Source organism: Poecilia mexicana, unplaced genomic scaffold, assembly GCF_051168715.1.
Source record: "Poecilia mexicana isolate PSO_F unplaced genomic scaffold, ASM5116871v1 scaffold_7, whole genome shotgun sequence".
NCBI lineage: Eukaryota > Metazoa > Chordata > Actinopteri > Cyprinodontiformes > Poeciliidae > Poecilia > Poecilia mexicana.
The window spans coordinates 2,532,978-2,560,130 of NW_028263376.1; the positions used below are offsets into that span (position 1 = coordinate 2,532,978).

A 27,153-nucleotide genomic window follows, 5' to 3' on the forward strand; every position below is an offset into this window, starting at 1 on the left:
TGGTCCTCCATATTTAAATGCACATAGGACCTACAACATGATCGTTAGCAGAAGTATTATAATAATAATAATGTGGAGCATTATCACATAATTATTTCTAAAAAAGCGTTACCTCAGCATTTTGTAATAAATGTAATGTTATTACATAAGCAGTAGAAAGTATTGCAGAATGAGCTCAAGGGTTCCAGGCCAGTTATTACATCATAAGGTTTTATTTTTGTTTTATTTCATTCTGAAGCCCAATTTTATTAAACTATTACACATTGGGGAGTTATTATATATTGCGCAGTCTATGGATGTTTACATTTTGGTCCCTGGTAACTCTCTTGTAAAGAATCTCAATCTCAAGGTCATCTCAGATACTCTTTAGGAATCTTTTTGACAGCAAGACGGGAAAAAGGTGATTTGGTTGTGAATAGGTCAGCCTGGTGAAAGGGCCCCTTATTTTACTGTAGAACATGATCTTTCTTGTGCAAAGAGACAAGGAGGCCAGCTGCCATTTCCAAAAGGACACTACTTTATCAACTTGATCCAACTGGTAATTGATGTCAGCACCTCCATGCCCCGCTCAGGGGGGCTATCGATCGCTGGCTGCAGAATGTTCTCTCCAAAGACCTGGAAACTCCACAGAAACTGCTCCTCTGAGGTTTGTGAAGCAGTGGAAGCATGAGTGGGTTGTGGGCACCAAAGAGAAGATCTAAGCTGAATAAAACGGCTTCTTGAAATTGAAATTGGTTTGGATTAAGTGGCAATAAAAAAGTAATGTAGTTGAAGCTGATTTGGTACAGCAAGGTGAATAAAGTATTAGAGATTAAATGACTCAGTCGCAACTCAGTGTTCACAAAGGCAACTTACTCATTTCTTATCCAACTGATTAATAAATAGATCTTACAGTACTACTGGGGAAGCGTTTTTTGTGGCCTGATAAATTTGTCAAACTAATAAAAAAATGTCACCAATAAGACTGTGAGGGAGGGATTTGTGTTTGAATTATAATACAATAAAGCAAGAAAAATATGTTTTTCTTCAGTGCACAAAAAAAACATTGTCCTAAAATTCAGATTTTTTTAATGAAATTATCAGTTTCTAAACAGCAGAAGTGAAAAAGACGGCTGTAAAAACAGATCACCAAATAGTTTCCTTTTTTCCCTAAATATTCAATCCAAAATTGTTCATGCACAAAATTAAAATATGCACAAGAAAATGAAACCACGGGAGATATTCCTGATGGACTTTTCTAATTTGAGTTTGAATTAACCAAACTCAGATTATTACCTTTGGTTTAGCTGTTTAACCTGTTTCACAAGGTGGAAACTAAATGATAAAATCTACCATTACTCCTGGTGCATGATGTGTCGTGATTTGGTAGGATCCTTAAAGCTTCAACAAACGTGGAGCTTGTTATAGAACTGGAGCTGGTGCAATGAGCACGCTGTGCTTTAGAGACATTTCAGTTTTGAAAAGGTGAAAATACAAGACAGATCTTGGTTGTGTGTTGTGTGCAAACATTTAGAGCAGTGGAAGTGATGTTGGACCATTACACTAACGACACCAAGTGAAGATTAAACTCTGGAGAACTACAGGGGAGCAACAATTAGCTTTGGCTCCAACATAAACTCTTTATTTTATTCTGTTGAACTTTCAAAGCATCACCGATAAGCATAAAGTAAAAAATGTTGGCAGTCTGCTGGAGGACTCTCGTATAGGGAAGCACTTTTTAGGAACCAGGAAATAACTACACGCCGCTTGCTTCTAGCTGAAAGAGAAAATGACGGCACAACCTACTTTCTGATTAATTTAAGGTCAGTAATTATTTGACTCTTTGGGGGCTCTCATGGAGAACTGAAATTTTATTCCCAGATGGCTAGTTGATCACTAAGTAGATCAGGAATGTGAATCATTACACCATTTAGTTCTAAGAATGCACCGATAAATCAGTTCTGATTTCCTTAATTTTGGAAGATCAGTGACTGGACAATTTTTGGATGAGAAACTGATCTTAATCACTGATCTTATCTCAGCAAAGCTCTGGAAATCAGCCACCTTCTCTCTGCAGTGACAAATGGCTGACTGACAGACCCGCTCAACGCGTCACGTCTCTGGTTAACTATGGTCCCCACTGCCGCCAACCAGTGGTGAAGAAAGTACTCAAAAAATGTACTTAAGTAAAAGTACAAATACACAGACAAAAATGTACTTTAGTAAACTTAAAAGTACCACATTAACATCTATACTTAAGTAAAAGTAAAAAAGTACTGCCTTTTAAAAATACTTAAGTATTAAAAGTACTTGCTGAATGCTTTACCTAATCACTAATACAATAACATTAAGTGAACCTATCATATTTAATTTTAATACATCATTTTATTGAACAATGCCACAGATAAAGCATGTTTTATTTGTGTTTACTCTGTAACATAGATTAGACTTAGATATGTGATTCTATGCATCATAATTTCAGGAATGGAAACATCTCGTCTCCTGTCCTAACTTAGCATGAACTTCGCTTTTTCTTTGCCACTAGTGGCATTTATTTTGAAAGAAATCCAACAGAAAGGGGATGGAAAGAGGGTGGGTGGGGGGAGGACATGGAACCAAGGTGCCACGTAGCAGAGTTGTAGTCAAGACCACCGAACCCGAGACCAAGTCAAGACCAAGACCAGCATCCCGCACTACATGACAGAATAAAATTAAGTGTACCTATCAAAACTGCTTCTGAAATTGATCTGAAAGATCCAGATTCCCATAAAAACACCTAGATATTAAATACTTAGAGCAGAAATAAATTTAACCAGTATCAATTCAAGCTCTTCTTCATTCTGCTTTGCTTTCATCTCTGTGCTACAATCCGCATAGGTCTCCTGCTATCCCTAAAAAGATAACGCCCTGGGCAGTTGCCCATACTGCCCATGTCAGAAACCACCACTATCTGCACTATTAAACATAGCAATTAATGCAATGCATTAACGGTAAACAACGCTCAACTATGAACACTGTCCAAGGCGCAACAAGCAAGAAATAACCAAGCAGAAGGGGCACCGTGACTGTTCTCACCCTGTCTGCCCCATATTTTTTTAAGGAAATAAAATAATAGCTACTGCAGTGTACCAGAGCATTACAAGAACAAAAGAATGGCTCTCAGTGAAGCTTCAGTCATATAGGACTTAGTAAAGATACGTCCAAAAGAATTGGATCGTTCGTGAATGTCGAATGAATAGCAGACTTTGGTCACAGCATTGTCCGATATACACAACATGTCAGTCAACACCTCCACACAATAATTCAGCGCATGAATGACAACTTTTTTTCATCGCAGATGCAACATATGTGTCTCTGTACAGCTAGCTTTGCTAACAACACATCAGTAACGCTATAAGTTGGACGAAGCGCTGCTGATTTTACATGTCGCCATATCTTATGATTTATGTAGCGGAATTATATTACTGACGATCACACAGACATCTTCTCCCGCTCAAAGAAAACCTCTGCGCATGTCTTGGAGCTCCGCGTGCGAGTGAAAGGGGGAAGCGATGGGTGACAACAGACACGCGTAAGTCACATTATTGCTTGGATTTTATGGCGCCACCTTAAGTCCCTGAACACATTTTAATGGAAAAAAAGCCCAATGCGATTTGGATGTAACGAGTAACGCGACAGTTTTGTAGTAAGTACAGATACTTACTGTAAAATGTAATGGAGTAAAAGTAGAAAGTATCCATTATTAAATCTACTTAAGTAAAGTACAGATACACAAAAAATGTACTTAAGTACAGTAATGAAGTACTTGTAGTACCGTCAACTTAGTGACTTTGTTGCTATATTTAATGACTTTTTGGCCAAAATCTGAATTTTCATGTCAGTCTTTTTACAGATCTATGACTGACTAGAAAACTGCAGTGGGACTTAATAAACTTTGTTAAAATAGGCTTATGGTTATGAACAAGTTCTAAATTTTCTCCCAAGTCACAGGTTAGTTTCAAACACCAACAAGTAATCAGAACTATCAATCCACATAAAACAGCATTTATAAATGAGATGGCTGATATTCTGTTTGCAGAGACAACAAGTTTAGTCTTATAGTTTGTATGCACACATTCTCATTCTGCACTGCAATCCAGCAATGAATGCACTGGAGGGAGATGAAAAACAGACATTTTAAGGCATAACATCTGGACACTCTCTGACTCTGGCTGTAGGAGACAAACCCATTTATTTACCTTCACCTAGTAGATATAATTAAGATGTAACATCTGGACCAAACCTGGTCTGGCAATAGAACAGCACTGGTGAAAATACATATTTTATTCCTCAAAAAAGGAAATATTGAATATTGTAGTCTGGTCTACAGTTGCAAACACAACTGGCTTTAAACATTGTTTAGAAAAAATGAAAACACCTCAGGCTTCTTAGCACAATTTACATTGCCTTAGTGTTAGAAGTTTAAATATTCTTAGGAAATAAAAAGTAGATTGTAAATGTATTCCAGATGAGTAATGTGCTACTTCAAAAACCAACCGTACATTATACATAGCTCATAATAAAACAGTTTGAGCTAATAAACTCATGTTTCCAACTGAGGGATACATTTCTTCTAACTATTCTGCACAGAATATTAAACATTTTAAAACTGAACATATAAATATGCCACAGCATATTTTATTCACGTTCATGGAGATGAAACATGATGAATCCTCACAGCAGGGAAGCTTTAAGCTTGAACAAGATGTTAATAAGATGCATCTTTACACAAGGATCTAACAACAAAGCCTTCCTACTAAACAAACTTATAATAGGATTACATTATATAACTCTGTCAACAAAGATTCCAATCAAATTTGCATCATGTAGAATGTTACTGATGTGAATCTGTGGTAAAAGGCAATCAGTACTGGAAGGCAACGATTAAGTGAGAGATGCGTTTGATTAGCTTTTGATTGAACTGTGTGATTAATTTTTCATTACTAAATTCCGATCACCATGTTTCCCTACTGAGGTAAAACACCTAACAATGTAAAGAGGGTGCCAACAATATTCATACCCATTGACCTTTTTGTATTTTGTCACATTACAACCAACAACTTCATTGGGCTGTATTTATCAGACTATAAGCCGCTACTTTTTTCCCACGCTGTGAACCATGCGGCTTGTAGCCCAGTGCGGCTTTTCTGTGGATTTTTTTTCAACCACGAGGAAGTGAATCATTGGAAGTCGAAATTGGAAATCAAAGAAGAAAGTGTTGATTTTCATTTAGAACAAGCACATGCTAGCAGCAGGCACGAAGGAGAAATGTTTTCAAACTCATATGATGCAGCTTTTAAGTTGAAGGCTATCGATCTGGCAGTACAGATCGATAGCCGCTGCATGTCAGCTCGGCGTGAACGAATCCATGATTCAGCGTTGGAGACGCAGGGCTGCGTCCTTAATAGCAGATTTATGAAGGATGCAGCCCTATGCTGCTTCCTTGTGGAAAACTGAGAGTGGCGGAGATACCAGCGGCTTATAGCCCGGTGTGGCTTATACATGTATGTTTCCAGTTTTTTTTGTTGTTTTTTTTACTTTGTGGGTGTGGCTTATAGTGAGGTGCGCTCTATAGTCCGGAAAATACGGTACTTTGGGATTTATTTGACGACTGAAATGGAAAGAAACTGAAACATGGTTTTAATTTCTTCTAGTGAATAAAAATATTCAATCCAAATTATTTCATCCTCTAATATTAGAAGGTGCAGCCAAACTGCAAACCTAATAAGTCAGGCAGCGACACCATTAGTCAGAGAGGAAGTTGAGAGGCGCAAGGTAACTTGTGAGGAGCTTTGCCCTCGAAGGAGGGGCTAGGGCCAACCAGTCGATTTGCCCAGCTGAATGGTTGCCATGGAGATTATAGAATTTCTCAAACATGCATGAAAGAATCAGTAACAGTCCAGGTATGATTTTGGTGACAGAACATTATAACATGATGTAACAACAAAGTGGATTTTTACGTAATACTGCTCATTTAAAAGGAGAAGAAATAAAAGAAACAACAAAACTGCCTCTTTAATTTCTGTTATAACTTCATGATGAACCTGCAACCTTTGCTTTTATTTGCAGGAGCAGCATGACGAGCCGATTTAATAGAGACATTCTGTTATCATTAGAAGGGCCTTTCCTTTCTCTTTCAATGCAAATACTCAAAGGAACTGCGACAGTTTTAAAATACGACACTTTGTGTAACACAGGTCTCCGTCAGCCTGCATGCCTTACTCATTACTTATTTTATAGTGTTCATTAGAAAAAGAAAGGTCACAAAACAGGCATCTGCAGCTTGTTTGTATGGAATTTAAATCACATCAAGCACAAAGGCCTCTGTGGCCTCACTCCACACAAACAGCAGCAGCGAACACGCACGCAGCTAAACAAATAAACCCCTTTCCGAGTCAGAGTTGGAGATGGAACTATGACTATTGTGCCTCGCCATGTAAATTAGTTGTTTACTTCTGTTCCCTCAAACACTCACTCGCATCATTAGCCGCCTAAATATTACAACCGGCTGGCACCAATTTCCATCACACAATCTCATTTCAGTGGTAATGACAAAGTACATACACCAATAAACAGAGACCCCAGAAACAAGCAGCAGAATTGTGACAGGAATACTCACGAGCGACTGAATGTAATTTGTTGTTTTGTTTTTTTTTTCTTCTTCTTTCCACATGCATTCTCTTTATTAATTATGCTCAATTTATGCTAATCTGGCCTGGTGATCTCAGGTCTTTTGGAATGAGACCGTTTCAGAGAGAACTTTGTAGGGCTCAATCTTTGCACTGAGGTTTATGATACAGAGCAATTAAATGGATACGAAAGAAAGACGAGACTAAAGGGGGAAGGACTTAGAGGTCCCTGCCTACTAATTACTTTTGTTAGAAGCTTACAATAGTTAATTAATCTACAGTGTTATTGTGTTATTCAGAAGAACCCCTTGATTAATGACATTTTCAATTAGCAGGCTTACAGAGAGGGATGGTTAACTCAGTATGATTTGCCTTTTGACAGGCATCTCATTATACCTATGGCACGTTGACAAACCAGCAGAGATGTGATGGAAAATTCTATACTGGTTAAATTGCTAATTGCAGAGAACATAAAATAATAGCCAGTAATACAAATACTTGAAGTGCTCATAATTATTAGAACAGTAATACAAACTATATATATATATATATATTTTTTTTTTTTTTTTTTTTTTTTTGCTTTAACAAAGTGAAAGCTTCATAATATGACCAGATTCTAAATAGTTTAGAATAAATTTACTCCATATACTGTAGTATTTACAGATAAAAGTATTTATTTTTATCTATTTTTGAATCCGGTCTGTATCTGTTACTCTGCACTGCTTGAGTGCCGAGATGGAAATGATGTGACTGTTTTGTTGCAGTGCCTTCATGGTCTAGACCACTGGTACTACAAGTGTATTCCTTCTTCACAAATGGCGCCAACTAACACACTGGATTTAAAGTCATTTTTGACCAGTTCTTAAGAAGGTATTTGGGCTTGCCTTCCAGAGGATGTGTGCACTTCACTGTGGGTGGATTTCCAAATCTCCTGCCTGCCAACAGCTGCCTTGGCAGAGCCTTCAGCACATACGACAGGGGTGCAAAAGGTTTTCACTGCCAGGCAGTTATCTTCCATACTGTTCATCTTGCTGCTTAAAGGGTTCAAAGGTTAATTCATTGAGTCTCTGGGTGATAAGTGACACAAAGGAAGACAATTTGTTTTCCTCTGCAGAGCTGAGAAACCTAGCCAGACTGATGAAACTTAATTAACACGGACAAGAAAGAGAGGAAAGCCTGTCGTGTTTTGAATGTAGCCAAACAAAACAAAAAAATCCTAAGATGAAAAAGATTCTGCCTATTTTTATTTTCTTCTAGTTTTCACCTCCGATCTCTCACTCCGAAATGAGAGGTTCAGGGGGACAGACGGGAAAGTCAGTCAAGATTGGAGCCAGTGACTGCAGACGTCCTATTGTAGAAGTGAAGATGCAGATAAATGAGTGCACAGCTTTATCTTGTTTATTCATTTCACTTTTCAGATTGTATTTAGTTATCTCAATCGATTAAAAATAATGTGTCTGATTAATCAACATTAATCACTAAGCTTAACTTTGTAAGCTTAGAACGTAAAATGCAAGTTTCTAAAATGCTTAAGAAAATCTTTAATTATCTGAAACCAAAACTTTTAGTCAGTTTTCTATGTTTTCATATTCAGGAAGGTTTAAAATAAGTATTTTTGTTTCAAATGTAATTTAGAAATGTTAGGTGTAAGCTTGCTGTGCTTTGGAGGAAGGATAATTCACCGCTGCAATAAGTAATCTACACACTATCCTGGTTTTATCCAAAAATTTAAATGTTGTGTTTAATGGAGATAGACATAAACCGCAGGAACCAAAGACGAGACTCAAACTTGGGATGGCCACATGGATGTCTATCGGCTCTGCATACGGGGTGCCCCCTCTAACTGCTGCGTCTTTTAAAGCAAAATTTGTCTCTAAGCTCACCAGTCTGACTCTCCTTGTTCATCTTTTCACTCATGTTTGTGACTCTGCATTGCTGACCGCAGTACAAGACCGCGGTTACCTTGCTGTGAACAAGGTAACCCTCTGCAGCAGAGAAGCTTTTAGGTCAAAATAGGTAATGCCATTAATCTGCATTATGTAATATTAACACATTAAGCTTTTTAGATTGATTAAACACTGAGACCGGATTTAATCTCTACTTATATTTTAGACATTGCAATATCAACAGGTACAATTCTGTAATCCCAAAAGATTGCCTCCACTGTTAAGTTGAAGTCGTTTATAAGATCTGTTAGGTGTTACAACACGACCAAAAGCCTGAACAGCTGATTAAAGATAGGACAGATTCATGCTTTCCCGAAATCCTACTCAACAATCTGCATTATACTCTCAGTTCTCATGCCTAAGGCCACAGCAGTCGTAAAATAAGTAGGAGTATAACATGCAACATATTAATCATATATCTATATGTTTAAAATGACAAAAGAATCTTTACAAATCTTTTCTAGCACAGTTTAAAGTCTACTTCATAACATCATTTAAGTTTTGGTGGTCTTTGTTCAAATATCCTCCTTTAAACTTGAGATTTTAATAACACATTGCACAGTCTTAATTGTAAGAATTTTACTTACAATTATGTCATCCTAACTTGTTCCATTACTCTCTGATATCAACAACACATTGTCTGCCATACAACTGCATTTCCTCTTTTCTGATAACTCTGTAAGGCTTAGAGATGGTTGTGTGTGAAAACCCCAGTAGATCAGTCTCAATTCACTCAGGCCCGTCTAACCAACAACTATGTTTGAAGTTGTTTAAATCCCTTTTCTACCCCAATCTGAGGCTCAATTTAAAACTTCACAAGTCATCTTCACTATGTCTACATGCAAACCGCACTGAGGCGGTGCTAAACCAAAAAAACCCTCAATCTTCACCCTGTAGAGGTTGCAAAACTATAGTTATGTTGAATGGAAACTTTAACTGTCATTTCAGGTTAAACATTTATTAAAAAACTAACAGAGAATCCGCTGTCATTAAAACAGTGAAATGTATTAGATCGAAAAGATTAAAGTATTCAGCTTCAGGGTCCCCCACTGATGAAATATGTGATTCAATACCAGAGACCAAGGTCTGAGCTCATTAAAAATTTATGCACGATTAATTTTGAACACAAATAAAAATTTTATGCGAAATAATAAGCGATAGAACATAAGGCAGAATGGATGAAGTGGTGCGCTCGTGGAGATTTAGATCAAGTGCAGAGTGCTTTCATATTTAAATGGAAATAAAAGGCAGTCAAGATTCCTTAGACTGCACAGGACAGAGTTTATTTGAGTTTTCACTGTTACTTACTGCACTTAAATATCAGAAACAGATGCGATGAAAACTGCAGCGGTTGTATGAAACATTTCACAATTCACTGGGGAGAGCACCTAATTATGACCTGTTGCAGGATTTCAGGCCAGCTACTGAGAATCCACTAATTTTAGTCAGGGTTTGTTCACTTTTCCCACAGTAACATTCAAGCACTTTTCAAGCATTTTTACATTTTCAAACTATTCCAGCACCACACTCTGAAGATGAAACAAAACCAAAGAACTAAAAGAAATACTGCCTTATGTCTTATACACCCTACAGCAAGGACAACATCAACTAAAATAAAACAAAATGCAATGTTTTGAAATGTCTCTCTCACACCCCCGATATGGACAGGTCGGAGAACAAAAGACTATTTTAACAAAGAAAATCCCCCCATTTCAATAATGTTGTTTAATGTACAAAATATAAGCTAGCATTTATTTCAATTACACAGATTAATAAGCTATTAGGGATAATAAATATTCATTACATTGCAACTAGGGCTGTTGTAAACGAATATTTTAGTAATCGAGGTACTCGAATCATTCGAGGAATCGTTTCAGCCCTAATTGCAACAATCCAAACATATAGTGTTTATTGTGCTTTCACACAATAAACAGGCAAGATTACAAAATATATCTCCCAAGTAATGTTCTCACAACGTTTTCTGTCATTTAACAAATAGAAAGAATTTTGGTTATTTTAACAGACCTAAAACAATAAAGTTTATTCTGATTTAACTTCAAAGAGTGAGGAAAAAAATTATGTCTCTGTTTATCATGTGTATGAAAATATCTGATTTCAACTATAAACAATGTTTTCCAAATTTAGGTTTTCACTCAAGTGTTAGATTGGACTTTATTACAAAACGGTGTAGCTTGAATATCAATCATTTTTAAGGACTTTAAATAGAAACCACACATTTCCACACCCTGAAAACATCCAATGGAAATTCAAGCATTTTCAAGGATTTCAAGCACCTTCACATACCCCGTTTAGTGGCATGTTGCTCTTTTTGAGACTCACTTTTTAAAGTTTTTTTTTTTGTTTTTCCTCTTATTTAATGCCTCAGGAAACAGAGTGTTGCATAAGAGAAGAACTACGGACTCAGTCATACACAGAAATCGACATGACCCAGAGAAAAAAAATGGTAGCCTTTGCCATTTTACCCAGCGGGTCATGCTGCTTGAAGAGGTCACAGCCGGGCTGCAGCTTTGCAGCTGGCTGTGGCCTTTGTAAAGAAATCATGTTAGTACTGCCACATTCTGTAATTACTGACTGACCTTCATGCTCTTTCTCTGAAGTACCGGTTTTCTTCATCTTCTTTGGGGTTTTCATAAAAAGTGGAAAGATGGTCCGCAAGCCCAGGACATCCACAAATTTATGGCAGTTATCTGCTCCCTCGGGCCCAATCATAGCATGGTCCAGAACCTTCAGAGCACTGGTTCGAGACATTTTCTTCTCTCTGAGGAGAAGATGGCATTAAAAAGGTATATTAGTAAAAGTTCTAAAATAAGTCTGAACTGGTAGAAAGTGTTCAGTTTAACAATCAGCTACAGTCATGTGTTCTTGGTTGAACCATAACAATAGAGGATTTTTATATATTGGAACCACTAACAGAGATGTCAATCTTGAATAAAACCTAGAAAAAACATACATATATGCATATATGCTTAACATACACTCCTGATCAAAATCTTAAGACCAAAAAATTGCAAGACTTTGCATTTTGCACCATTGGATCTTAAGAAGGTTCTAAGTAGAGCTTCACAATGTTAAAAGAAGAAATCAGCGTAAGAGACAAAAACTTTTGAGCGGGGAATTAATTGAAAACTGCATTTACACTCAAACATGATTTTTTCAGCTGATCAAAAAAAAACCAAAACCCCCCAAAACAGAAATCAAAGTGTCAAAAAAAGGACTCAGTAATGAGTAGCTCCACCATTCTTGTTGATGACTTCAAACAATCGTTTAGGCTTGATGCCAGTGTTTCCAGGAGGCTAGTGGGAATGTTGCTCCAAGTGTTGAAGATGGCTTCACGAAGGGCATCCACTGTCTGGAACTGATGTCCATTTTTGTAAACTTCCCTTGCCATCCATCCCCAAATGTTCTCAGTTGGGTTTAGATCCGGGGAACATGCAGGATGGTCCAAAAGAGTGATGTTATTCTCTTGGAAGAACTCCCTTGTCAGGCAGGCATTGTGAACGGCAGCATTGTCCTGTTGAAAAACCCAATCATTACCACACAGACGAGGGCCCTCAGTCATGAGGGATGCCCGCTGCAACATCTCCACATAGCCAGCTGCTGTTTGACGCCCCTGCACAACCTGAAGCTCCATTGTTCCATTGAAGGAAAACGCATCCCAAATCATGATGGCGCCCCCACCACTGTGCTGTGTAGAAAACATCTCAGGTGGGATCTCCTTGTCATGCCAGTAACGTTGGAAGCCGTCAGGACCATCAAGGTTAAATTTGTTCTCATCAGAGAAGACAACTTTCTTCCACCTTTCGATGTCCCATGTTTGGTGCACCCTTGCAAAGTCAAAACGGGCAATTTTGTGGCGTTGAAGAAGACGTGGCCTTTGCAGACGTTTTTTGTTTCTGAAGTCCTTCTCTCGCAGATGCCGTCTGATGGTTATTGGGCTGCAGTCAGCACCAGTAATGGCCTTAATTTGGGTAGAGGATTGTCCCGTGTCTTGACGGACAGCCAATCGGATCCTGCGGCTCAGAGCTGGTGAAATTTTTTTTGGGTCTACCACTTGACTTTTTTGTTCCATAACCCTCAGGATCATTTAAAAAAATGCAAAATGACTGTCTTACTGCGACCAACCTCAGTAGCAATGGCACGTTGTGAGAGGCTTTGCTTATGCAGCTCAACAATCCTACCACGTTCAAAGTCAGTGAGCTTTTTTGCTTTTGCCATCAGGAGGTCTTGACAGTGTAAAGACTTGACAGAAAATGACATGGAATCCAGATTTTTGCACAGCTTTTGGCTTTTAAAGACTATGGTCTTAAACTTTTGATCAGCTGAAAAAATCATGTTTGAGTGTAAATGCAGTTTCCAGAAAATTCCCCGCTCAAAAGTTCTTGTCTCTTGCACTGATTTTTTCCTTTAACATTGTGAAGCTCTACTTAGAACCTTCTTAAGATCCAATAATGCAAAATGCAAATTCTTGCAATTTTTTGACTGGTCTTAAGATTTTGATCAGGAGTGTATACTGCTGTGCAAAACTGCACTGTAGTAGCTACAGGTAATCTCAAAACTATTCATACCCCCAGCAGATTAAGATTTAGAAACCATGTTCATTCAACCAAGATGATGAGGTTCTGACAGGCACGTCTCAAAAAACCCAATTCAATTCATTTCAGGGATGCAAGCAAATAATCGGCTTACAATATATTGTTGATTAATTTTTTATTAGAATAAAATTAGTTCCAATCGCTGCGACAGACTGGCGACCTGTCCAGGGTGACCCCGCTTCTCGCCCGGAACGTTAGCTGGAGATAGGCACCAGTAACCCTCCCGACCCCACTAAGGGACAAAGGTGAACAAAAAATGGATGGGTGGATGGATAGTTCCAATCGATTAATAATGTAACTTAGAACTTCTTTCATGTGGTAGTTTGGTTGCCAGCCAGCAGAGGGCGTCGCTGGTCATCATTAAGCAGGGCCAGTTGATACGGAAATAAAGATGGCAGGCCATAATAGACAGGCAAAGAGAAACAGTCAAAACAAAGTCTGGTGTGGGATCCAAAATGCACTTCATGCAGCGCCATTTTAAAATATAAACATTCAACAAACAAGCTCCTTAAGATATTACCTTAATTGTGCTGACTCAACAAAGCCAAACATTTTTCCTAGTAACTCTTCTGTTTTCCAAACTTAAGACTAAATAAAATTACACACATGCAAATTTTTCAGTACCAAGTAGAATCCTTGCAAATACCGCCTGTTGATCATTTTGAGGTTTTACAAAGTGTCCCATTGACCTCACCTTATTATACATTTATTTTTTTGTTTTAAAGGTTATGCTCAGTAGTTTTTATTAACCCATCACGACACCAACATCAGGCAAACAAATATCCTGCAGAACAAACACTCAACCGTTTCCAGCATCAATGTCATGCGGTGGAATGAAGAAGCAACCTTTCTTTAGTCTGTTTACATCTCCCACTCTATCCTACACATCCTCTAAGGAAATGTAGCTGTCTGTCTGAGTGTCATCCCCCCCTTCCACCAATGTCACATGACAGAGTTTATCTCAGAGGAGGGACACATATTTCAGGCAGTTGTGTCTGGTTTTGCAGACAGACACGCTGCAGATGATGGACGGCTGGGGTGGGCAAGGGGAGTGATGTTTCCACATGGAAGCTACGGCAACTCAGTCTGCAGATAAAACATATAAAGTAACATAACTATTTGGAGGCAAGAATTGGCTGGAAGTTATTGGCCATGTCTGTATGACGGGAGGCAAATATGTTTTAATACTGTTGCAGATTATAGAGACAACATATTAACAGTAACTTAGGAGTTATCTGATGAGTCTAGTAGTGAACGTTGTCCAAAATATTGATCTATCAATTAAAATACAGATAATTATGATTTATTAATTACAGACCTTGCTATTAACTTGATTAAAAATTTAAGTTGCAAAGCACTAATTAAATATATATTTTCAATAATCAATAATATGTTTTATGGCAAATTTTTTTTTAAATAACAGTGAATGCTTAAAAAAAAGTCATCCTACAACTGTAAAGGGATTACTATACAATTTCACAACATGCATATCAGCAAAAATCACTAACATTTGCTACAGTTCCACAATTCCACAAAATCTGTAGTAATTCAATGCAAGATACATAGTTTCATCACTGGAAGAAGGTTTGACCTCTAAGAATCATTGACTGTTTTGGACTTGCCCGCAGAAACAAATCAAGCAGCCTTGGTAAATAAACGTTCTGAGAAAATAAGTTCTGGGAAACTTGTCTCATAGTCAAAACAGGCCTTAAAAAGTTGTGATGTTTCTGAAGTGCTAATATTAAAAGTTGGTTTGTTTGGCCTAGATGGCTGAACTAAACCAAATCTAACCCAACAAATCCAACACCCAAGATTAACTTGAAACGTCTCCTTAAAACAACCATTAAGTCATAAGTCCAATGCTAAGCATTAAAGTCTTCCTCATGTCACCTGAGATTTAAACAAATACTTGGTAAGTTTTAATTGTCCTCATTTATATATAAAAAAATTTCTGTTCCATCCGTCCATTTTCTTTACACCCTTGTCCCTAATGGGGTCAGGAGGGTTACTGGTGCCTATCTCCAGCGAACGTTCCGGGCGAGAGGCGGGGTCACCCTGGACAGGTCGCCGGTCTGTCACAGAGCTTCTGTTCCATCTGATCTATACAAGCAGTAGGTAGTGTGAAATCACTTTTTTGTTACATTGGATTCATTTGCTCTGTTTTATTTTCTTTTGATAAGAAATTTATATTTATTAAAATTATAGGTGATATTTCTCCCTATAATCTTCAGAAATTTATAAGAGTTTCTAAACCTAACTAATACTTTTCTCTCAATTGTTTTACTTTTCATGGAAAATAGTTGTTCATACTTCAAATAAGAGCAAATATACTGATGAGAAACATTGACATCTTAGTAGGTGATATTGCTTGAATTGCTTGAATTATGGGGAATGACTTTGGTTATTTTTCTTTTAAAATGGGTTATTATGATGCCACAACACTGACAATTTTACTGTTATTATTCTGAGAAGCTCACATTGTCCCATGTCCCCGATTACAGTGATAAGTCCAACATTAACCGTAAATGCTGGACCATTTTTCTTGGTTAAATTCTATCAAGCCAACAAAAATGATTATGTTCTAGTTTAAGAAGATAGGGCTGATTCTGCCATAATGAGTTATTGATCGCCGATGTGATCATCAGTGCTCAGGTGCAGAAGCTGTGAAGGTTTCATAAATGCATGTGGTGAGTCTGCATGAGTGTTTAAGGTCAGCTCTCTGCCAGTCTCATCCAATCAATCAACAGTTAGAGTGCAGCAAGGCAGTAGAGTAGAACAAGAGAACAGGGGAAAAAGCTCTGAAATGAGCTTTTAAAGACTGAAAGATCCAGAAGAGAGTATTTTGTTCCTCTTTTGCACCATAGCATCTCAACTTATTTATCTTTGAACCCAAAGATGAAGTCAAATGATCTAAAGTCCTTAAATGTATTCATTTAATACACAAAATATAGAAAACCTGAAACTTCCCAGATGGTGTTTGGAGCGATAACAAATCTGAAAATGGCTTAAAGCATCAGTTTCTACATGTGTAACGGGGAGACTAAACGGCTCCTGCTGGAAAGGTAAAACAAATCAACATCCTATCTGTTGCTTTACTTCTACTAGAGAAAAAAAATGGAGAATGAATAAATGTAACATTAATCAGGGTGTGATGCATTTAGCATTTCATCCAATCTACCGTTTTACTAGATTAAGCCAGAAGAGGAGCAGTATTAGAAGTCAGAGTTTTGTGGACATGCGGCCACAAAGTAAAAAACATGAAAATGTTGGATGGCTCTGAGGTTCTGGTGGTGTGTTCCTTACACACCGCAGTCTTACCTGAGCATGAGGTTCATTAGCTGGAGTCCTTCTCCTTTGAGGAAGCGGTCCCTGTTGGAGGACAGCATGAGGCAGGAGCAGAGAGCATCAAAGAGGTTTTCCATCATCTCCTGCTCCTCGGCTGTGTTTGGGTTGTGACGTTTAAACACCTGGGAGACGAACCAAAGGAAAGCCCTTTAAAGGGTTCACAGGCCTGATTTTGGAAGAAAAGTTAAAATGCTTAACATGTTTCTGATAATAATTGAAGGAGATTTGGGCACATGTAGAAAGAAAAGCTGAGAATCAATTCAAAAAGTCCTAATAATAATAATAATAATAGTAAAAGTAGTAATAATAACAAAACTCATTTAAAAGAAAAATAAATCACTGCAGTTTTAAATAGGACATAATTGTGAAACAATACAGATTCTTTTGTCTGAAAAGTTGCTAAATATAGTGACAGAAATGGAGTGACTATTGTTAGACACGAGGTCTTGGTGGACAAAATCATTTTCACATTAAGAATCGGGCAATCATCCAAAATTCAGGGAATCAGGGCTGATTTATCATCCACCCCTAATTTGCATTGAGCCCATTTTAATTCAATCCCTCTACATAAAATCTCAGGTGGGGAAATGCAAGCCACACTTTTCAGATCATGTAATTTAAAAAATATATACATATATTCTTGTTTACAAAAAAGTTTACAAATCCGATTGCAAAGCACTGTATTCCACTGATCAGTCAACAATATGTTCCATAAACACACTGATGTGTTGATTAGAATCAACTGCACAGTTAAACAAGACCAGCAACAGTAGGTCTAACTAGGGAAAACAACACTGAAGGTCAAAGGTCAAAGAAAAAACTGCTAAAAGTCTTACAGAGAGCTGCTGCAGTAATACATCAATGCCATCCATTTCCCCCAGTAGTTCTCTGGTAGCTGAGGGAAAAGTAAAATAATAAAGTGAAAGATTACAATCAAAATGCACGTAAAGATTAAAAATAAGTTTAAAATAAGTTTAAAAAGTTTTATTTATTACAAAACACAAAACAAAAAAATGAAAAGGTGGAGAAAACAATGGACTTGATTCAAAAATGCAAGCTGAAGCATCTATATTTTTAATTTCCCATTTAAACTTTGACAACTGTCCTTTAAGTCACATGTAACAGCAAGAGATGATAATTACATGCAAATTAGGATTTCAAGAAGCCAAAGAGTCACTTTTATGTAAAATGAGATGATTTGCCTTGCTCTTACCTCAGACACACACAAATTAATCATGAGACGTTATCTGTGACATCGGGTCTTTATTGAGTTTATTTTTTTTTTTTTTAGATTTAGATTTTTTCTTTGTGGATGCTGAAATGCAGAGAAGGCAGCTAATAACTGAGACAGCAGGAGTAAAATAAAGAGAAGCTGGTTTAAAAAGACGCGACTCCAAATGCAGATCGATACGGACTAGGAACCCGATCATCCTGTGGCTGTCTGTGGCTCTACAGAATTTTAGTATTTTATTAAGCATGAGAAAGGAAGGAAACGACAGCAAAAACATGAAAGGTAACATGAAATAAAAAAATAATAGAGGGAAATGAGATTTATAAGGAAGGGAGGAAAAAATTCAAAGGAATCTAAATAGGAGTGGTAATGGGAATGTGTAATGAGGGGAAAAAAGGAAGGAGGGAAATGACACAATAAAGGGATGCTGACAGAGAATGCATCAGCATAAGGAAAATAATAAGAGGGAATAATAATTTTGAGAGGTTCAAAAACAGAGCAGAGCTTTTACAAAGAAAAACTTACTGTCATTATTCTGCAGCAAGATGGCCAGAATCTCACTGCAGTACAGCTTGTTAGCATCAAACGGCAACTTAGCCTGGGAGGTGGGGGGGAAGGAAGGAGGGAGAGCAGGGGAAAAAAGAGAGAGAAATGAGAAAGAGGGAGACAAATAGAGAAAATAGTAAAAGAGAAAAAGAAAGAGGGAGAAGAAAAAAGGGAAATGAAGGGAGAAAGATAGAAAAAAGAAAAAGAAAAAGTGGGAAAGAAAAATAGAGAAATAGAAAGAAAAAGAAGATTTGATAAAGAAAGAGAATAAAGACAATAATAACAGAAAAGGAGATGGAGGGGGAAAAAGAAAACAAAGAAAAAAAGGGAAAGGCACAAACAGGACAAACAGAGATGTATTTAGCAGTCCAGCTGAGAGGCTCAGGTCTCCAAACTGTCCAGGTTTTCCACAGGAAGCTCTCCGGTTTGCAGCCTGAAGCAGTGCTTCTGCCTCACACGGCATCACATGAAGCAGAGCCACAGCGCTTCCAAATAAATCTACAGCCTCATTTATTTCAATCACAACAACCAACAGAGTGAAAACTGAAAAAAAACTAATGACCTTCGAATCAACACAATATCTGAATTAGATAGCTACAATTGACAAAAAATTTCATTACATCTTAATACAGTTATAAAACTTACTTTATAAAGTAACCAAATCATAATTTTTAAGCTTATGCAGTGCAATGTTCACACCAGCAGAGAGGTGTTTAGCAGCTAAAACCTCATCTGACTGATTTAAATCATCTTTTATCAGATTTATCTAATGAAACCTTTTTTTTTGCAGGGAGACAGAAAACCACTCAGCTTTAATCCATCTCCAAGATTTGAATTTGATTTTTAAATGAAGTCTAATATAACTAGACTGCATAAAACTGAAAACGCTGTACTGGAGATTCACATGACTTTAGTTTTGCATTTCACTGTAAAAATACAAAATGTTACTAAGTAATTCTGGTTTAGTTTCTAGTGCAAATATCTCAGTACACTTGAAGTAATAATGTAATTAACTGAACATGTTACTGTGCTTTAATTGTTCCTTTTCATTTTACCACTGGCATTTTCATTATTCATGCAAATATATCAATTACTTCAAATAAGGGATCTTCACTTCCCATGGTTACCGTAGTGATCCCACTGGTGATGTCTTCACCTACATCTAGTGACTGCCAAACAATCATATAAAACTAAATACAAACTAAAGGCACAAAAAAAGCTAGAAAGCAGCAGTAGAAATGTATGATTATCAAAAATTTGAAAGATAAAAACAAACTGAAAAGTGAATTTACAATGAAGTTCTATGTTTGTTAGGTAAGTTTCTAAGCACGGGTGTACATCATATCAGAAAAATATAAAATCACGATGCTGTTGCTGAAAATACTGATGTAACTCCATTTTTCTAAAACTATAGATCAGATGTGGGCATTGCTAGAATCATACATTGTTAATACGCAGAGAGCAATCTTTTGTCAAATCCTGTGTCAAAGCAGTACATTCCCATTGTGATATGCTGCACACTAGTATTGCAGTGGTTATAGCGCAGCTCTATGTCTAAGATAAAACAAGGCACCTTACTACATTTTAGAAAAGGACAGACTGGATGGGAAAGTTTTTCCTACGTATGTCTGTCCAAACAGTCGAGTGGTCAGAGCGTCAGCTTCTTACCTTGATTCTCTTCAGCAGCCATTGCATGAGACCCTGCTGAGCAGCTTCAGTGCACAGGCCAGGTCTGAACTCTGCCATGTTTTCAGTAATGGCTGCAGAGATTGGAGAAAAAATAAATTAAAAAATCAGTCATGGAACATTACGTCTGCCAAAAAATGACTTTACAGTTTTTCTGGATGGAATGAAGCAGTGAGTGTGTCTAAGACCCAGAAGGTTCTGATCCTGAGTGTTTACCCAATCTGATAGTTTTCCCCTTCCCACCGTATCTGTCACCATCAGCACTACTAAATAACTGGAAAGCAAAGGATGCTTAATAGAAGATTGTTTTATAGAATTTGAATCAGCTGAGGCTAAAACTGCCAATTGAGGAGTTTTGGGTAAAACATCAAACTTTTTTTAATCATAAATGCTAAATGTATATATTTATGCACAGATTTGACTTAATTACTGCTGTGAGTGTGTTGTTCTTTCACCAAATTGCCTCTTTTTGAGTTTGTATGCTCCAGTTTAATAACCTATTACTAAACTAGTTGATGATTATTTCAATAACAGATTCATCGTGATTAATTGCTTCGGTTCTACTCTGAACTCCTGAGACGTCTGTCAGAAATGTCTATAGAAACAGTAAGGGTGCTGGATTTTTTCCACATGTGGCTTTGGATGAATTCAATAATCTGGATGAATGACTGAGTACTTTTGGCATTATAATGCCCCCCTAGATTTTAACTGTACTGTTTATGCTGTGAAACGGAGGGATTTGAAATTAAATTTGACGTGTGTATGAATTAGTGCTATCAATCAATTGAAAATATTTATCAGATTAATCACACTCTGGTGCTGTGAGTAATCACTATTAATCACTATAACTAACTTGTAGTTGTTGCACTGGGAAAGCCCCGCCTTGTGCCGGACTCCAACCAATTAAGCAATTATCTGTTTTTTTGGGGGGAGGGGTTGTAGCAGAAAGCAGGTAATGTAATCTCCCAGTACTCAAAAGCAACTGAGGGAAACTTATACCACAACACATTCATACAACTAGAAGCAAATTTGTTCAGGGACAACTGACAGATAAGATATACTTTATGTTCTAGATCTTGGGTGCCCCACTCCTTTCTGATGCGGCCCTGGTTAACTGCCCATATTAAAAAAACGCCATGTTCTCAAAAAATATTTAAGAAAATGTTTTATTCTCTTAAAGCTAACATGTCTGAAGATTCTCAGTTTTTTAGGTTTGTATATTCTGGAGGGTTAACAAGAAGCCATTTTGTTTTAAACAATTAATGTAAAAATGTCCCTCTCCATTCATTTCCTATGAACTTGAACGATGAGGCAACAGTCTGCTGTCCGCATCCAGCCGGCGTAATTCCTGCATGTGAAACTATGAGCTCGTGCACGCAGATGTACACACAGGGCTAGCAACACAAGAAAGATTTAAATGTTCAAGTTTTGTTTTCGTCTGCTGTCGCTGAATCGAGCTGCTGTGAATGAGGTAAACCTCCGCAGGAATAGGTAGTTCAATTAATCTGTATTTTGTAATATTAACGCTTTAGAATTTTCAGATTAATGGCATGTGTTGAAGTTGACAGTCGTAGTACAAATAATAATAATAATAATGATGATACAAATAAAATAAAAAACAGTACATGTGAGATTGGTTTGGAAATGGAAGTGTAAATAGTTTTGTGTGCTCTGTGAGATATTTTCACCTGATGTTCACAGTACAGGCTGCAGCCCGTTAACAAAAAGGGCTTCCAGAGAACCGAAGGATGGAAACTGCAATCTGAAATTCCAGATCAAACCTGATCTTATTAAGCAGATCAAGTATCAGTCGGGTGTGACTAATCTACACCAAATCAGATTTTTCTCTCTGTGCTTTTTCCCCAACTTATCTTACAATTCTTTGCTTCCAAAGGCCTGTCTCTGTAATTCATCCCTTCATCAGAGCAAATGGAAGCTGTGAAAGAGAGAGAGAGAGAGAGAGAGAGAGAGAGAGAGAGAGAGAGAGAGAGGGAAGAATGGAGAAAAAGAAGAAAGAAATGAGCAGAAGAGCAAAGCAGAGGAGAACAGGGTGGTGGACAAGTCAAAGATGAAGGATGAGAAACAGAGAGATGCTAGAACTGAGTTAGGAGCAGCGCGGCAATACAGGGGAAAAAAACAGCAACATCTGGAGAGATGGGCTGCAGATGATAGAGAAATGATGGAGAAACAACAACGGAGGAGGAGATAGAGCGCAGGGGTGCAGAGGGAGGAAGACCAAGGCCCTTTATCAGGGATTCAAACGGAGCAGACAGCATCCTGGAGGAAAGCAGGCCCAGAACAGAAAGCAGCCAACGCAGACAAAAGGCTTATTCTAGCTTGGAGAGCTCCCTTGATAACTCTCTCTCTCTTTTGCACACACACACACACACACGCACAACTTCAGAGGATACGCGAGTGTTGCTCCCGCGATGAAGGCCACAAACACACACAAACCTAAACAGCTCTTCTGACACACGGCCTCAATCTGGCAACAAAGAGAGAGAAATCATCTCAACGGACTCATTCAACACAAAAACAGCTGAGTGGCAGAAAAGTCGGATCCATGGGAGGCTGAACGCAGAGGCCAGGACTTTTACAGTCTCCTACTGTCCTTCTGTCGCTTTTAATGCTATTGAATGAACCAAATGAATTACTTTTAGGAGACTAAAGAAAAATACAGACTGCAGAAGTATCTAGAAAAGTGCAGCTAATTTGACCACAGGGTCCTACACTGCCCCTACTGGTCATCTGCATTTAGTTGTTGTTAAAGGATTTGCAAGTTTTCCCCAAACCTGGACCTCGGTACGCAGAATGACAGACCTTAGATCGGTCCGTATTCAACACTCTTCATTTAAAGCAACCAGACACACCAAAAGCTCGCCAGTAAGGCATCCTGCAGGATATAACTTTTTTTTGTTTTTACATATTTGTTAAAACTGTCATCCTTGTCGTGATAGTTTGTTACAAAACACATAACCTGTGGAACTGATTTTACCAATTTTATTGATTAATCAAACTTTAGGAAAGATTTAATTGTTGGAAAATTTGGATTTCTTTTTTCTCCAGTGAACTCCTTGGGTTTCCATAGTTCACAGTGATGTCAGCACACCCAGGGCCGCCATCTTGTTTGGCAAACATGTTTTACAGCTTTTATCTATTTGAACTTTGGATTCAGGTCAACACTAATAAATATAGGCTAATACAAAATATAGGCTTTATAAGAATAAAGCCATAATGTTACAAGAAAACAGTCATAGTAATATGAAAATTAAGTCTGACAAAGTCGGAGTAATACAAGAATGAAGTAGGAATTTTTAAATTTTAAAGTGTTTTTCTCATTAAAACAACTTTTGTCTTATAACTTGAAGAAATTCTTCTGGTAAAATTGTATCTTTATTATTTCAATATTATAACTATATACTCATACTTGTTCGTACTACAAATATTCATGCATCCTGGTCCTAATACTCCAACTCACAGAAGGGACGACTGACAGAAAAGCTACTTTATGAAAATATTTTCTGTCATTTGTAATTGTCTTTTTTATAGAAGAAACCAAAAGAAAAATGATTCCAATTAGAAATCAAGTGCGGTTTGAAAATTTTTTAAATCTTTTTATTTTTAAGCTATATTGCCCAACCCCAAGAACACACCATATCTAAGTACTTTTTTGTTGTTTGAAATTAGTAGAAAAAGTAGTTTTGCACCGACTGCTCACACACACAGTGTGACGCCGCCTCTGAAATAAATGACAACTGCAGGAAGACTTTTTTTTTTTCAAATGTTTATCTAGCACAGAATGTGTAGAGAGAGAAGGAGGGAAGACATGCAGCGAAGGTTCCAGTTTTGAGAACGTATAAATATCACCCTGACAAATACCTAGTTTGGTTCCTGTTAGTTACAGCTCCAGATTCACCTAATTTTACCTAATTGATTTCAATTAGGTAAAATCGGTATCAACAAGTGAAAGAATCAGAATTAGGTCGAAATATCCACACATTCCTACAAGCTGTAGGCAGTTCTCTCAGTTTCATGACTTAGACTTTGTTGTAAGAAGAATGTTGCCTTTTAGGTCCGACAGGAACTCACACAGCTGGTTTGTAGAGGGAGATTTCAACAATAAGAAATTGTGAAGTCCTAATTCCGAATGTTCACTTAGTCGTACTTTTACAATATGTTCTTTTTCAACCCTAAAGTTTGAAAGCAAAAAATGTTTTTAATGTTTAGACCAGTTATCAGCAGGGAGACATGCTGCTAAACCTCAAGAATATCAATCAGGTTTGTGAAACCCTGCTGTGTGACAGTAAAAAGGAAATCCACGAGGGCTTCCTGTCAGCCTTCACCCCAAGCCTCAAACAGCAGCTGCTTAAAGACACAACTCTTTCTAGAAGTTCTGTATTAAACAAGGTCAGACCTATCAATTGTTCAGAATATTCAAGCAAGCTATTTTTATCCATTATGCAGTAAAGAAACTGGAGTCACTGCAGAACTTGCTGGGTGCAGTGAATGTCCCAGATTTCTCACAGATATATCTGCCTCTCAGGTTTGAAATCTAAAATCACCACATACCATCTAAACAGCTTTTATCCTTCTCATATGAATGTCACATATGAAATACTGGTTAAAAAAAACAACAAAAACTGTCCTTTTTGCACATTTATTAAAAAAAAAACTTCAAAATGTAATTGATTTGAGCAGAAAAGGTTAAAAAGATGATGATTAAGGAAAGGATATGGCCAACTATAAGGAACAATGCAGGAGTATGACAATGTCCAAGGAGCTATCAAGTATTTTAAAAAGATAACTACTACTGTGTGTAGATTTCTTATTTTACAGGAAAATAGAAAACGAGTGCAGGGTGGAGTACCAAGGTAAAACCCAAAAAGGCAACATGGAATCTCCATGGAAACAAAAAGCCCAGCTAATGTGCAAAAACTGTAGTGCAGCAAGAGAGAGAGAGGGTACACCACTGCAGTGCTGTGGAAAATATATTCTGAGCTCAAATACTGAGTCGAACAGCGTAGGCTGAACACAAGAAAAACATCTAGAATGTAAATAAAATATGTTATGATGAATAAAACAGAATCACTGCAGCAACTGGACAGGCTCTGTCAAAATGCGTTACATTTCTCATCTCTGCAATTCTGCTCAAAACATTGTCAAATGTTTGTGCAACCAGTCTGTGTAATTTTTAAAGTAAACTAAAAAAAAGGGAAAAAAATCAGTAATCCAACATGAACCTCAGTAAACATGTTCCTGAGCTGTTAAGCAGTATTTTACACTAGCATGGGATAATAAATCTCAGGTAAAGCTGGAGCAGTGACGTGCGGTGAGGTTCATTGCTAGTGAAGCACTGACTTACACTATATAGACACCATGCATGTTATTGGACGTACGGAAATTTCACGCAGGCAAGCAACGCTGAGGGGGCAAAAAGACTAACCTTTTACATGCCATCCATAGCCGCGTTAACTCAGTGAAACGTAGAAATGTAGGTATTGATTTCGTGCTATGAACCACAGCAAAGGGAAAGACCGAGAAAGCATGGTCTGTATCCACCAAGCTACACGCAGACTTGTTGCCATAGCAACTGACAACAATGCCACTTCATGTTTCAGGATTTAACACCAAATAAACATTCAAGAGTTTTGCACACAGAACAGAACATTTAGTCTGTTGTTGTAGTACGTTTTAGGCTTAATGTTTAATTAATGAATAATTGTTGTGGTAGATTAGCTTCCGCTTCTACTTAACTGAATTATTTAGACATACAAACTGTAGCCCACAAAACGCACATTTCATTAAAAAAAACTAAACAAAAACATCTTATTGCTGTCTTACCTTTATGTATCAATGATATCCATGCACCGCTAATTACACTAAAATATCCGTTCATCCAAAGCCAAGTCTATCCTCGGCATGTCTTTTCTACTCCGTTTAAGAATCACCAAACTGTCTCAAAGCAAAACTTTCAGCTCCGGTGTTGGTCTTCCTTTAGTTATTATCTCCTGCTTCAATTGAAAATCCACTACTTTAGAAAACTGTTTAAATGTAGAAATGTAGTCTTTCATGTTGACGTCGGAAGAGAGGAGAAAACAAATATATCGCTGTACTTTACTTATTTACTGTATGGCTAGCTCCATGGCTAGCTCACTGTGTCTTACTCTGCAGTTGTGGAGTCACAATATCTGGGATCATGAGCGCCCCCTGCCATGAGGCAAGAGAACTGCCTGCCTCACCTCGCGTCTGTTCTCTGCCGTTTCTGATCGCTCCCCCGCACATAAAACACGATGCAAACACAGTTGGTGACAAAAAAAAACTGTACATTATACACATAAGCGAAATTATGGAAAATCAGTCCATATATTAAATGTTTTTTAGCCATTTTATTGCCGGCGTACAGATAGGAGGAACTTGCTCTCATTGAACGGCAGCCAGTTCAGTTCGCGAGATGTTGCGCAATCCCAGGTGAGGCTCAGCTCGCTGCTGCCTCACCGGCTTCGCTTCTGAGCATTTGAATGGGAAAATGCGAAAATCCAGCGATTTTGAAGAAAAACATAATCAGAATTAGTTAAGCTAAGTAAAAAGTAGGTACTTTATAGTACAAACCACAGGGCAATATATAGCAATATAAATTATTTTAATATTATTTTTCCATGATGACCCTCACCTGCCTCCCCTGACCGCACATCACTGAGCTGGAGTTCCACACTGACATAAACTTGGGTACACAGAGACTAAAGGACTTCATCATATCCCACACGCATGTTCATTTTGGCAGAGTCGCATCTGATAAATAAGAGCCAATCTGAATGATATGATGGACCTCAATAGGAACCCATAGGTGAAAGAAAAAAGGTGCATTCTTTTCAGAACTGTAAATATGAAAAAAGGAAACTAAATCTGAAATGGTGCTGCAAATAAAACTTTATATAATATAGAAAAATGGTAAATGCAATGTCCCTGGTAAAAACAGATGCAGTAATGGATTGAGTTAGACAGTTGCCAAGCTAAGCCTAACCCATTAGTCCTGCATCGAAGCTGCTGTTGCTAAGAAATTCTTTATGTAATAAAATGTTTTGAATTTTGTCAGTAATTTGGACATATTCTATAAAGCGCTATTGAAGTCACACTGACCA

The 27,153-nt window shown here is 37.6% G+C and overlaps 1 protein-coding gene across 1 annotated transcript in view; it reads right to left on the reverse strand.

Annotated features, from left to right (window-relative positions):
• ctnnbl1 (catenin, beta like 1) overlaps positions 1-27,153 on the reverse strand; it is a 100,895-nt gene that overhangs the window by 49,818 nt on the left and 23,924 nt on the right. Inside the window, exons 7-11 of the mRNA XM_088006877.1 lie at positions 19,997-20,088; positions 18,308-18,380; positions 17,388-17,446; positions 16,525-16,673; positions 11,191-11,372 (exon numbers count right to left, since the gene is read on the reverse strand). Coding sequence (XP_087863003.1) covers positions 11,191-11,372; positions 16,525-16,673; positions 17,388-17,446; positions 18,308-18,380; positions 19,997-20,088 — 555 coding nt within the window. The remainder of the gene's footprint in view (positions 1-11,190; positions 11,373-16,524; positions 16,674-17,387; positions 17,447-18,307; positions 18,381-19,996; positions 20,089-27,153) is intronic.